This window comes from Tinamus guttatus, unplaced genomic scaffold (genome assembly GCF_059628265.1).
Source record: "Tinamus guttatus ecotype Peru unplaced genomic scaffold, ASM5962826v1 Tinamus_guttatus_pri_ptg000356l, whole genome shotgun sequence".
NCBI lineage: Eukaryota > Metazoa > Chordata > Aves > Tinamiformes > Tinamidae > Tinamus > Tinamus guttatus.
In genome coordinates, this window is record NW_028288890.1 from 1,886,102 (window position 1) to 1,898,398 (window position 12,297).

Consider the following 12,297-nt stretch of genomic DNA (forward strand, 5'->3'; position numbering starts at 1 on the left):
GGGGCCGGCGCTCGGCGCTCGCCATGGCGCGGCGGAGCTCGCTCCTCATCCGCGTCGTGGAGGGCAGGAACCTGCCCGCCAAGGACATGTGAGTCACGCACGGCTCCCCGGGGCGGGTTTGGGCTGTCCCCCCTGCGGTGCCCGGTGCTTCGGGCTCCTCCCGGTGCTTTATGGTGCCCCCGTTGCTCTCCCTGGTGCTCTGGGACCCCCAGTGCTGCACTGGGGTGCCTCCCCCCCGCAGCGCTGGGTGCTTTGGGTGCCCTCCTGCAAAGCCCTGGGGCCACCCCCGCCACTGCCAGGTGCTGCAGGTGCCCCCGGCAGTGCCTGGTGCCCCCCAGCTCTTCGGGGTGTCCCCGGCTGTGCTTTGGGGTGTCCCCAATGGTGCCTGCGCTTCAGGAGCACTTTGGGTGCCCTCGCTCCGGCCTTGCCCCCTGCACCCCCTGTGCACCCTTCGCCCGCAGCCGTCTCGGGGCTGCGTCCGCGGTGGCACCAGAGCTCCCCGGGGCCGGGCACGGGCTCCCCGGGGACACGCAGCGGGTCCCCGCGCACCCTCATCGCGGCCTCCGAAAGGCGCCGGTGCTTCCCGTCCCTCCCGTCGCTTCTCCTTTCCGAGCCCCGTCTCGAAACCAGGGGGGTGACTGTCCCCGCTCGCTTCCCGCTCGCTCCGGCGTCCAGCCCTGGTGCTCTCCTCCTGCGGGACGGAGCTGGTGGGACGCTCATGGGCGCATCGCGAAGCTTCTTCCCAGCCCAGCTGGAAAACCACTGGAAAATCTTTCTGGAATATCAGTGAAAAAGTCCAGCAGCTGTCATGGGATGGGGAAAAAGAGGATAAACAGGGAAGGAGAGGTGCCCCCCCCGCTCACCCCTGCCGTGCATCAGGATGGATTTAAGCCCCTCGGAGCAGCTCCCTCCTGGCAACTTGAGCGGGTCACAAAAGGAGGGATTTTAGGAGAGCTGCAGAAAATGAGGTGCGAGACCAGACTTTAACCGGGGAGCTCCAAACGTGGGAGCGAGTGCGGCCGGGAAGGGACAGAGAGCCCCTGCCAGGGCTGGGAATAGGGAAACTGGAGCCTCGGCTCCCTCCTTCCGCTGCCACCGCCTGACCTTGGCCACGTCTCCTGCCGGACTGGGATTTACGACGAGCACTTGTTGGCTCTGCCCCACAGCAGCCCGTGCCGAGGCGATGCCGGAGCGGGGCCGGGGCCACGAGAGCCCTCGGGAGGCACCGCCGGCCTCGGAACTGGGGGAGCCGGGGCCCTGGCCGTGCGGATGCTCGGGATGCTGGAAGCAGCCGTGGGCTCCGGCCGGGCTGCAGCACCGCGGCGGCACCAGCAGCGATGCTGGTAGCCGCTCCGGGGCCGCCTGGAGCAAAATCCCTCCCTGGCAGCCGGGAAGGAGCGCGGCTCGGCCCGGCTCCAGCGCTGCCGCTCCTGCCTTCGGCTCGTATTTATCCTGTCAAACGCCCTGCCGGGGGTTTGTTTATTTGCCCTTTTCCCAGGCAAATTCTGCGCTGGGCTTGCACTGCACTGAGCTCACGACTATCCCGTGGAGAGCGTCCCCACTGCAGCTACCGGTGCTGGCAGCTGCCTTGTGCCAGGGCACCTGCTGCCCGCTTCCCCTGTCCCACGCCGTGACCCATTCCCATGGGATTTATCCCTGTCGGAGGGGCCGCGAGCTCAGTATGGGGACTTGGGGCCCCGGCTGCTGCACCTTGCTGCAATGTGCCAGCTTTGGCAGCCCCCTCGTCACCCTCCCTGTGCGATCTCCATCCCTCTCCCCTATGGAAAAGTTGCTCTTTGTTTTCCTTCCTCGAGTGAGCGGCTGCCTGGAGCCCCGTTTGGCACCGGGACCCGGCCCTGCCACGAAGCCACAAACCCATCTGTAAACAGGCAGGAGCCGCCTCCGTACGCGTCCTCCCGCGCGTCCTGCCAGCAACGGCGAGCGAGCCAGGACGGGGAAAAGCCAGAGCCACCCGCGGGGCTCCCGCGTCCCCTGCCGTCCCCACACAGGTGGCCTCGTCCCTATGAGCCTTGCACGACCCTCCGCAGAGCCCTGCTGCAGGAAAGGCAGGAAAGGAGCCTTTTCTTAATGCTCCCTGGTGCCCCGCGGGGCTGGGAAAACCCCCACGGTGCCTCAGCCAGGGAATTTTTAAACATAAAACTTGCACGATCCATTAGTCCCGTCTGGACGTCTGCGAAGATGGATGGCCCTGCACGGTGGGGGATGCCAGAGCAGGCTCCAACTAGCTGTATACACACACACACGCACACACATATATATATATTATATATATACATTTCTCTGTGTAATTGATACCTCTCAATTTTAAAACTTTTTAACCAACCCTACCTCCTCCCTTCCCATCTTTTTCACCCTGTTTTGGTGACAGTGCGAATGCCCCTGTGCCGCTTCCCAGCTCCTGTTTGGACAGCGGCTTTGGGTGATCCCTGTGCCAGCTCCGGATCAGCCCTGGTCCCTCTAGGCTGCTCCCGTTGGGAAAAAGGGCTCCTTGGAGCTGGGTATGGTGCAGCCAGAGGGCAGATGTTTTCCTTGCCACGTATGTGCTCGCTGCCTGCTTAATAGTTTGCACAAGGCAGGAAATATCAGCAATAGCTTCTGCTTAATGGTGTTTAATCCTCCGGGCTCGTTAAAAGGCGTCCGGAGCGCCGTTATGGATGGGAGCGCTGCTGCCAGCCTGGCGGCCGCGGCTCCTGGCAACCCGCGGCTCTTTCCAGCGTGACGCCCAGCCCGGCGCTCCGGGCTGCTCTGGAAACCGTGTTGGGAAGGGAGGGGAGCGGGCGCCGCCGTCCTGCCGGCACCGCTCGGGCGTGGGATGGGATGAGGGGAAGCAGAGGCCCTTGCACACGCAGAGCTGGGTAAAGGCAGCTCTAGACCTGCTTCTTTCTTGGCCTTCTTTCTTTTTTGGGTGGTTTTATTTGTTTTTTTGCGTTTTCTCCCTTGGGTGCTGTGGCACGGCACAGCGGGACCTGCTCCACCAGGGCATCCGGGGGAGCATCCGTGCAGAGCCGGGTCCCACGCGCATCCCAGCGCGCCCAGGATCTCTGCCCGTGCAGACTCGCTCCAGGCGTGACCCGTCCCGGCCTTCCTGTTTTCGGGAAGGGAAGTTTCTCCGTGCTCAGGTCTCCCTCGCCCCCCCGCACACCTCGGGTCCTTCCTTTCCTTGGAAGCTCCCAGCTCCTTGGCAGCCTCCGGGCTCCCACATTAATGAATAACCCGGCACTCGCCATCCGCCCTCGCGCCCGCCTGGGCACGGGAGCTGCCGGAGGGAGCTCCCACCGGGGCTGCTCTCCTCTGTGCACAGGAGGAATTACCCAATTTCCAAGGAGCTCCGGCCAGGCCGTAACGCAGCGATTTCCCTGGCAGCGGCTGGGGAAGGAAGCGGGGTGGGAACGTGGCCGGGAGAAGTCACTGAAGCCGGAGTGGGTGCTGAGAGGGGGGGACTGGGAGCTTGTGGAGCCGTTTCAGGGAAAAGGATGGGTTGGTTTGTTATTCACCATCCTCTTTGGAAGGGAAAAGCCGCCTCCTGGCTCCAACACCGGCGCTGGCCCGGAGCTGGGGTCAGGGATGCATTTCCTAGCGCTGGCTGCCGTGATCCACGTGCATCCCATTCCGACATGTGTGGATCCATGGCGTGGATCCGCTTGTGGATGTTCAGATCTTGGGGTTTGCTGCTCCGCTGGGGTGATTCGCTGATGTCTGATAAGGGTTGTGCTCCCCCTTGTAGTCCTCTTGGGATCCCCCCCTTCCTCAGCTCCCTGTTCCTCCAAGCCCTGAGCACGCTCGTGGTGGACGGGGCTGCTCCGGGATGCGGGTTTCATGCCCTCATCGCTGCCAGGCGGGCGCCGGGGCGTCCCGCAGCCCCGCGCGTCCCCGGGGACGGCTACGAGGACGGCGCTGACGGGCCCTGCCTTGCGTTGCAGCACGGGGAGCAGCGACCCGTACTGCATCGTGAAGATCGACAACGAGCCCATCGTCAGGTGAGCGGCCCCTGCGCGGACACGCTCTGCCCTCCCGATTCCGGAGCGCCTGGCGAAGGAAACGCCAGCTCCAATCCATAGACTTCCCCTTTTCCCTCTCCTGATCCCCACGGGGCCCAGACCTGACGGAATGTGCCCGTTGCTCTGTGGGTTTCCCACGTTTTTCCTTGCTCTGAGCACTTTTTTTTTGTCACCGTTGGCTTGGGGGCGAGAGCCCTGTCCCCTTGCCAGCGCTGCCGCCCGCCCCGCAGGACTGCCACGATGTGGAAAACGCTGTCCCCGTTCTGGGGGGAGGAGTACGAAGTGCATCTCCAGCCCAGCTTCCACAGCGTCTCCTTCTACGTCATGGATGAGGACGCGCTCAGGTAGGGACACATCACTGCTAGGGCAGGCGACCGGGTCCTCCAGGTGTTGCAGCAGGGAAAGGCAGGATGCTCAACCCCATACTAGGCACTGGAGAATCCCCACCTCAGCCCTTCTGCTATGGGTTGGCCTGGGTGGGCCAGAGGGGTGCCTGGGCTGCGGGACGGAGGCAGGTGAAGCGTCGTGGTGAAGTCGCACGTCGTGTCCCCGTCTGGAACGTCCCCGCACTCGGGGACAGCAGCGCAGGACCTGGCGGTCCCGGGCGCCCAGCTGAGCCTCCCCGGCCTCTGTTTTGCAGCCGCGACGACGTTATCGGGAAGGTCAGCATCACCCGGGACACGCTGGTGGAGCACCCCAAGGGTAGGAGGCCCTGCACCCGCTGGGGGGGACCCTCTAAAGCCGGGGTGCTCCCTCGAGGGAGGAAACGGGGCAGTGCTGGGGAGGAGGAGGCCCTCGGCTGCAGCATCCACGGGGCGCGCGGGGCCTGTCCTGGCGGCCGGAGCGGCGGCGGGCGCAGGCCGGGACGGTGCCCCCTGTCCCGCAGGCTTCAGCGGCTGGCTGAGCCTCAGCGAGGTGGACCCCGACGAGGAGGTGCAGGGCGAGATCCACCTGCGCATCCAGGTGCTGCCGGGTGAGGCCGGCCAGCGGCTCTGCTGCACGGTGCTCGAGGCCAGGTGAGCCACCGCGGGTGCAATTAGGCACCAAAATGCACCCCGGGGCACTGCTGGTGTCCCGCAGCTGCGGTCCGAGGAGACCCTCCAGGTGCCACGCTGCTTTCCGGCCCTTCTCCGCAGGGATTTGGCTCAGAAAGACCGGAACGGAGCCTCCGACCCCTTCGTCAGGGTGCGCTACAATGGGAAGACACAGGAGAGCGCAGTGAGTGCGGGACTTCTTCCAGGGCAGATGTTTCCTTTGGATTTCGGGCATCCCAAAGACAAGGGCTGGGCACAGCCATGTCTCCTTCTCTGGAGATCTTCAAACCCCCTTGGACGCAGTCCTGTGCCACGTGCTCTAGGTGACCCTGCGTGTGCAGGGGGGTTGGACTAGATGATCTCTAGAGGTCCCTTCCAACCTTGAGCATTCTGTGATTCTATGATACTAGCAGGGCTCTGCATTAGTCTGGTAACAGGAGCTGTAGTGGTTGCTTCCAAGAATCAGGAGATTGGCTTGAAACACCATGGGTTTTGAAGCCCGTTACTGGGAAAATCAGACCGGTTTTCCTAAATCAAGAAAATTCTTCCACTAAGAGGTGGGAGAGTCACGTTGGCCACGAAACACGTTGTCCCAGGAGCCGGGCTACCTGGGCTACCTGGAGGCCAGTTGGGACACGGAGCTGCCTGGGTGGCAGCGGCCGAGCAAGGGGGGCTGGAGCCTTTTCTCATGGCTGCAGGTCGTGAAGAAATCCTGCTACCCGCGCTGGAACGAGACCTTCGAGTTCGAGGTGGCCGCGGGCGCCGGGGAGCAGCTGTGCGTGGAGGTGTGGGACTGGGACCTGGTCAGCCGGAACGACTTCCTGGGAAAGGTGAGCGCCGCTGCGGAGCGCTCGTGGAGCCCTTTCCCTTTGGAAAGGAAAAACCCCTTCCCTTTGGATGGAAAAACCCTAGCGCAGGACCTTGTTGCTGCTGCAGACTGAGACATGAGCCCTTTTTGGGATGTTGCAAGAGGTGGTTTGGGCGCAAAGATGCCAGCAAAGCCCTGTAGTCTCTCCAGTCTCAGTTTCCCATGTCCGTAGGAGGGAAGTTTTCCTCCTCGCTGGCCCGTTCGGGATTTGCTAGTGCTCCCAGCCTGGATCCGGGGATGTTTTGCAGGGTGCACTGCAGCGCGTGCCCTGTGCAGCCCTGGACCTGGCCGGGTGCAAGAGGACAGGGTGGGTGTCCCGCATTCCCGGCCGGCTCCCTGACCTCTCCTCCCATTCCAGGTGATGGTCAACGTGCCGGGGCTGCAGGAGCTCCGGCAGGAGGAGGGCTGGTTCCGGCTGCAGCCGGACAAATCCAAGCCAAGGGAGGCCGGGTGAGTCTCAACACTGTGACAAGGGACCGCATGTGGCAGGTCACCCTTTCCATTGCTGGGAAACACCCTCATTCCTAGCAAAGTCGGAGAGCCGATTCCTAGGAAAAAGCCCTTCACTCGGAGGCCAGGAGAGGGGAGGGCAAATGCAGGACAGCTCAACCCACCCTCTGAGGACGTCCAGGGCTGGGGGCCAGGATGTTGGGATGCTTCCTGCTCCGGGAAGTGCCTCTCCATCCCGCTCTCATCCCGTCCCAGGGGCAACCTGGGATCGCTGCAGCTGCAGGTGCGGCTGCGGGACGAGACGGTGCTGCCCTCCAGCTGCTACCAGCCCCTGGTCCAGCTGCTGTGCCAGGAGGTGCAGTCGGGAGCCCAGGTGAGCGCTGCCCCCGGGCGGCCCCGCGCGCCCCGGCCACGTCGGCTGGACGGTTGTTCACCAAGACGGGGGATCTGCTACCCTAGTGCCGTCATATCTTCATCCCTGTCCCCACCAGGACGGCAGAGTGTCCCTGATCACCCTCCTCGACGAAACCACCACGGCCGAGTGCCGGCAGGAGGTGGCCGTCAGCCTGGTCAAGCTCTTCCTGGGCCAGGGGCTGGCCAAGGACTTCCTGGACCTGCTGTTTGAGCTGGAGCTGGCCAAGCCGTGTAAGCTGCGAGCCGGGGCCGGTGCGGGATGGCTGCGGGCTGGGTGACGTGGTTGGTGTCCCCAGTGTGGCACTGTCTTTGTGGCGTTTTGCAGGCGAACCCAACACTCTCTTCCGGAGCAACTCGCTGGCCTCCAAGTCGATGGAGTCCTTCCTCAAGGTGCCATGTGCTGCCCCTGGCAGGGAAGGTGCTCTGCCCCCCAGGCAGCCTTCTGCCCACAGCGGGATCCTGATGGGAAATTTGGGCCAAAATCCTGGCATTTTTCAGGTTGTCCCAGCTCTGTGCTGTCCCTGCTGGAGCCAGTGTCCCGGGGCAGGGGGCTGGACCTGGCAGGAGGGATGTCCATAGGGATCCCCACAAGGATGCACATTGCTGGGCATGGATGTACCAGGAGGTGGCTGGAGACACCATGGGAAGAAGGGCACAAAGAAAGTCTAGGAGGCTCCTGGGGGGGAATTTGGGGTGCCCACAGTGGTTGCTGTGACAGAGTGTCATCAAGGTGTCCCCAGCACTGTGCCCTGCGCTGTCGCTCGCCAGGTGGCCGGGATGCAGTACCTGCACGCCGTCCTCGGGCCCACCATCAACCGCGTGTTTGAGGAGAAGAAGTACGTGGAGCTGGACCCCAGCAAGGTGGAGATCAAGGACGTCGGGTAAGGGGCGGGCCGCGGGTGGCGGGGGACACGGCGGCGCCGCGCGCTCACGCGGGCCCTGCCGCCAGCTGCTCGGGGCTGCACCGCGTGCAGACGGAGGGCGACGTGATCGAGCAGAGCCGCCAGCACCTCCAGTCCTACCTGGACGAGCTGCTGGCCGCCATGGCCCGCTCGGCCCCGGCCTGCCCCGCCGTGGTCCGCGCCGCGTTCCGACGGCTCTTCCGGCGCGTCGCGCAGCGCTTCCCCGAGCAGCAGCACCAGGTCGGTGTGTGGGAACCCGCCGAGGGGGTGGTCATTGGGTGGCAGCGGCTCCCTGGGCGCCCTGGGCTCCCTTCCTCGGCAGGGGGACGGGTGACAGGGGACAGCGGGGGCAGCAGAACTGCAGCCTCCAGGAGGCCTCGTGGCAGGGGCTCAGGATCGAAAAAAAATCTGTTTCCAATTTATTTGAAAATTGGGGAACTTCTCCTGGAGACCCACAGGGGTTGGGGGGTGGAGGCATCACCCCAAATCTTGGGTCGTGGCTCTCAGGCCAGATGAGGCTCATTTTACAAGGCTCTTCGGGCCCCTGTCACCACGATTCCACTCCCACACTTGTCACACTTGCATCCAACATAAATAAATGGGGGATTCCCTCTCATACCATGGATCCAGCTGCCATGGCCTCCGTAAGGCACCAGGGAAGGAGCCCAGGGAATAAACCCACGTGCCCTGTGCCTGGGGAAGGCTGACCCTGCGTGTGTCATGCCTTTGCCGTGACTCATGCCGTGGTGCCCATCTCGTGTGTGTCCCGTGCCCCTGCAGAGCGTCAAGTTCATCGCTGTCACCAGCTTCCTCTGCCTCCGCTTCTTCTCGCCGGCCATCATGACCCCCAAACTCTTCCACCTCCGGGAGAAGCACGCGGACGCCCGCACCAGCCGCACGCTGCTGCTCCTGGCCAAGGTGGGACGGGGACGCCGAGAGGGCCACCTGGAGGGGGGGTCACCATGTGGGGAGGAGGGGGGCCTGTTTGTGTCCTCCTGCACATGCAGGGTCCCCGAGCCCGCTGTCCCCTGTGGCTCCAGGCCGTGCAGATCGTGGGCAACATGGAGGCGGCGGCGGGGCGGGCCAAGGAGGCCTGGCTGGCCCCGTTGCAGCCCGCGCTGCAGCGCGGCGTCGCCCACATGAAGGCCTTCATCGCCGAGCTGGTGGGCCCAGAGGAGGAGGAAGGTGAGGGGGTGTCCGTGGGCACGGGGGCAGCTCCGCAGGACCCCCCCCATGACAGGGCCATTCCCCCTAGATCTGGATCTGCCCAACGCCCTCGCCCTGCAAACGCTGGTCATCAAGGAGGGCCCGCTCTTCATGCACAAGACCAAGGCCAAGGGGCCGCTGCTCTCCTCCTCCTCCAAGAAGCTGCACTTCTCCCTCACGAGCGAGGCCCTCAGCTTTGCCAAGACCCCCAGCTCCAAGGTATGGAGCGGGGGACACGTCACGGTGGGGACGCCGTTGCTTGGGGAAAGGTGCCGGTGGAGCCCCGGGTCCCATCTCAGGGGGTTTGTGCCACCTTGGGGTGCAGGACACGGGGCTCTGCATCCCGCGGTGGGTCTGGTGGGTCTCCGTCAGGCTGGTGACGGAGATGCAGCCGTGCCCTGTGGCTCCCTGTCCATGTCCCGAGTGTTCCTGGGGAGGCTGCAGGGAGGGGGCCGAGCGCCACTTTCTCCTCCATCCCTGCGGGCAGACGAGCGGCTCCATCGCGCTGTCCCACATCCGGGCGGCCGAGAAGGTGGAGGAGAAGAGCTTCGGCAGCTCCCACGTCATGCAGATCGTCTACGTGGACGAGGCGGGGCAGCGGGACACCGCGTACCTGCAGTGCAAGGTGGCCGTCGCGGCGGGGACGCGGGGCCTCCGCGCGGCCAGGCCCCCCTCACCGCCCCGTCCGCCCCGCAGTGCGTCAACGAGCTCAACCAGTGGCTCTCGGCGCTGCGCAAGGCCTGCGCCAACAACCCCGAGATGCTCCGCTCCTACCACCCCGGCGTCTTCCGCGGGGACAAGTGGAGCTGCTGTCACCAGCGGGACAAGACGGGTATGGCGGGGCCGGCGCGGCGGGGACACGTGCGCGGCCGCGCGGCGGTGCCATGGCGGCGGTGGCTCCCGCAGGGCTGGGCTGCGGCGCCGCGCGCCACGGCGTCACGCTGCAGGAGTGGAGTGACCCGCTGGAGCCCGACGTGGAGGCGCAGCGCATCTTCCAGCACCTGCGCGGCCGGCGCGGCGCCATGCGGTGCGTGGGGAGCGCCCCGGGGCGGGCGGCCGCCGGGCCCCGCTCACGGCACCGGCCCTCTCGCTGCAGGGAGAAGTGCCGGGAGCTGCTGGAGGCCCAGGACACCCACAACGGCCCCCGGAGCTGTCCCCAAGGTAGCGCGGTGGGGGCACGTGGGGGAATGGACGTGGGGGCGCCCCGGGCTCAGCCCGTGCTGTCCCCGCTGCCTTGCAGAGCCCGCGGGGCTGTCCCGGCTCCTGGCCGTGCTGCAGGACCTGGAGAGCTGCCACGAGCGCGTGGGTCCTGCGCCCGCCCCGCGCCCCCACCTCGAGCTGCAGACGTGAGCGGCCCTGCGGCCGCCCCCCCACCCCTGCCCGCCGACGGGGGGGACGCAGGGCCGCCCCGTCCCCTGCCGCCGTCACCGCCACCGCCGTGCAATAAACACTGCTGCCACCCTGCGACCCGCGTCCTTCCTGGGGGCTCTGGAGCGCTCTGGGTGCCGCTGCTGGTGGCAGAGGGTGGCACTACTGGGGACAGCACTGGCCGCGGCACTAGTGGTCACCATGATGGCAGGGTGCGGTGGCAGCCGTGGTGCCAGTGGTGACGCTGCTAGTGGCAGTGGTGACATCAGTGGTGACATCATTGGCAGCGGCACTAGTGGTCACTGTAGTGGCAGGGCAGCTCTGGCAGCTTCTCATGGCTGGTGGCGCCCCTCAGGGCACCAGTGGTGATGGCGCTGGTGGCACTGGCAGTGCCAGTGGTGACGTCACTGGCAGCAGTGACATCCCTGGTGGCAGCACAGGGGGCACTGACAGGGGCAGTGCTGGTGCCATCACTGGTGGCCCCGCTGGTGCCACCCATGGGGGCAGCCCTAGTGGCTCTGCTGCTGGCATCGCGGCCCCGGGTGACGTCATGGCTGGTGCTGACGTCATGGCTGGTGCTGACGTCACCTCTGGCGCGGACGCCACCGGGAGCCCCTCGGCACAGGCTGCGCGCAGCCCGCCCCGCCCCCGGAAGCGGAAGTGACGGGCGGGGCGCCGTGGCAACGGCGGCGGCGGCAACATGAACGCGCCTCCGGCCTTCGAGTCCTTCCTGCTCTTCGAGGGCGAGAAGAAGTGAGCGGGGGCGGCGGGGAGGGGGCGAGGGGACAGGGGGACGGCGGCGGGACAGCGGGGACAGGGCAGCGGCGGGGAGGGGACCCTGCGGACAGGGGGACGGCGGGAGAAGGGACAGGGGGCGGCCCTGCGCGGTGACGGCGCGCGGGTGCGTGTGTGTGGCAGGATCACCATCAACAAGGACACGAAGGTGCCCAACGCGTGTCTCTTCACCATCAACAAGGAGGACCACACGCTGGGCAACATCATCAAGTCGTGAGTGGGGCGGCGGGGGCGGGCGGGCGGGCGGCACCGCGGGGCCGCTCAGCGCCGCTCCCCCGCAGGCAGCTCCTCAAGGACCCGCAGGTTCTGTTCGCCGGCTACAAGGTGCCGCACCCGCTGGAGCACAAGATCATCATCCGCGTGCAGACCACGCCGGACTACAGCCCCCAGGAGGCCTTCACCAACGCCATCACCGACCTCATCAGCGAGCTCTCCCTGCTCGAGGAGAGGTTCCGGGTGCGTGCCTTTGCTCTGCTGGGTTTTATTAGTATTCGGTGGGGTGTTTTTTCATTGCAGGAAGTTGATATATTTGAACGTCAAGCAGAAAGGAGGGTGCGTGAGGACTGTGCAATCCTGGGGCAGTTTGCCTAGGCCACATGCTAGGCAGGTGACACAAACCCCCTTAGGGGGTGGTGGAGGCTGCCCACGGCCGCCCTGTCATTACCTGCAGGAGATGATAATGTTTTTATCTTCCCTAATTGTCCAGTGTTGGATTTCTCATAATCTTACGCATACAGTAAACTGTTTTTCTAGTTTGTAGTATTTTTTTTTCCTGTGTGTGTTTAACCCTCTGATAAATTCTGCTTTACTTCAAAACATTAATTTTAATTTCAAATTTGTGAGACTTAATCTAGCTAAAAAGTGCAGGTACAATGCTTTTAATAATTTTATGCATATGTAGTAGTCTCTGATAAGGCTAATAGTGCATTAACAATTCTTTTATAAGCTTGTTTTGATTTACAGAAGCCTGGTGCTGTCTATGCTTAAAATAACTTCATCTCAGTGCTACTTCTTGTCTTAGTGTCTGTTTTTGCTTGTTTGTTTTACAGGTGGCCATCAAAGACAAGCAGGAAGGAATTGAATAAAATAATCACGTTTAGAATGGACTTCTGATATAGAGTGATACTTTTAGTTGAATGCTTTACTGAAACCCTCATTTGTGACAAAGATTTTCTAAGTCTCACTTGTTTTCTAATTTTTGACAGCAGCCACAATAATTTGGTATTTTTTTTGAACCAGAT

At 64.1% G+C, this 12,297-nt stretch overlaps 2 protein-coding genes across 2 annotated transcripts; both read left to right on the forward strand.

Moving 5' to 3' along the window:
* On the forward strand, nucleotides 1-10,243 carry LOC104579656 (ras GTPase-activating protein 4). The gene is made up of 21 exons (XM_088529951.1): nucleotides 1-88; nucleotides 3,942-3,998; nucleotides 4,250-4,363; nucleotides 4,660-4,721; nucleotides 4,906-5,035; nucleotides 5,156-5,237; nucleotides 5,752-5,883; nucleotides 6,280-6,371; nucleotides 6,627-6,744; nucleotides 6,863-7,016; nucleotides 7,111-7,175; nucleotides 7,554-7,666; nucleotides 7,735-7,927; nucleotides 8,468-8,605; nucleotides 8,728-8,872; nucleotides 8,943-9,112; nucleotides 9,381-9,518; nucleotides 9,590-9,725; nucleotides 9,800-9,920; nucleotides 9,990-10,054; nucleotides 10,134-10,243. Exons 1-21 carry the CDS (start codon nucleotides 24-26, stop codon nucleotides 10,241-10,243), a joined length of 2,400 nt encoding a protein of 799 aa, XP_088386077.1. The 5' UTR covers nucleotides 1-23.
* A 672-nt stretch (nucleotides 10,244-10,915) lies between these two features.
* POLR2J (RNA polymerase II subunit J) lies at nucleotides 10,916-12,250 on the forward strand. Its single transcript, XM_088529981.1, has 4 exons — nucleotides 10,916-11,014; nucleotides 11,180-11,269; nucleotides 11,338-11,512; nucleotides 12,106-12,250. The coding sequence occupies exons 1-4, from the start codon at nucleotides 10,962-10,964 to the stop codon at nucleotides 12,139-12,141; spliced, it is 354 nt and encodes a 117-aa protein (XP_088386107.1). The 5' UTR covers nucleotides 10,916-10,961; the 3' UTR covers nucleotides 12,142-12,250.
* Nucleotides 12,251-12,297: the final 47 nt, after the last annotated feature.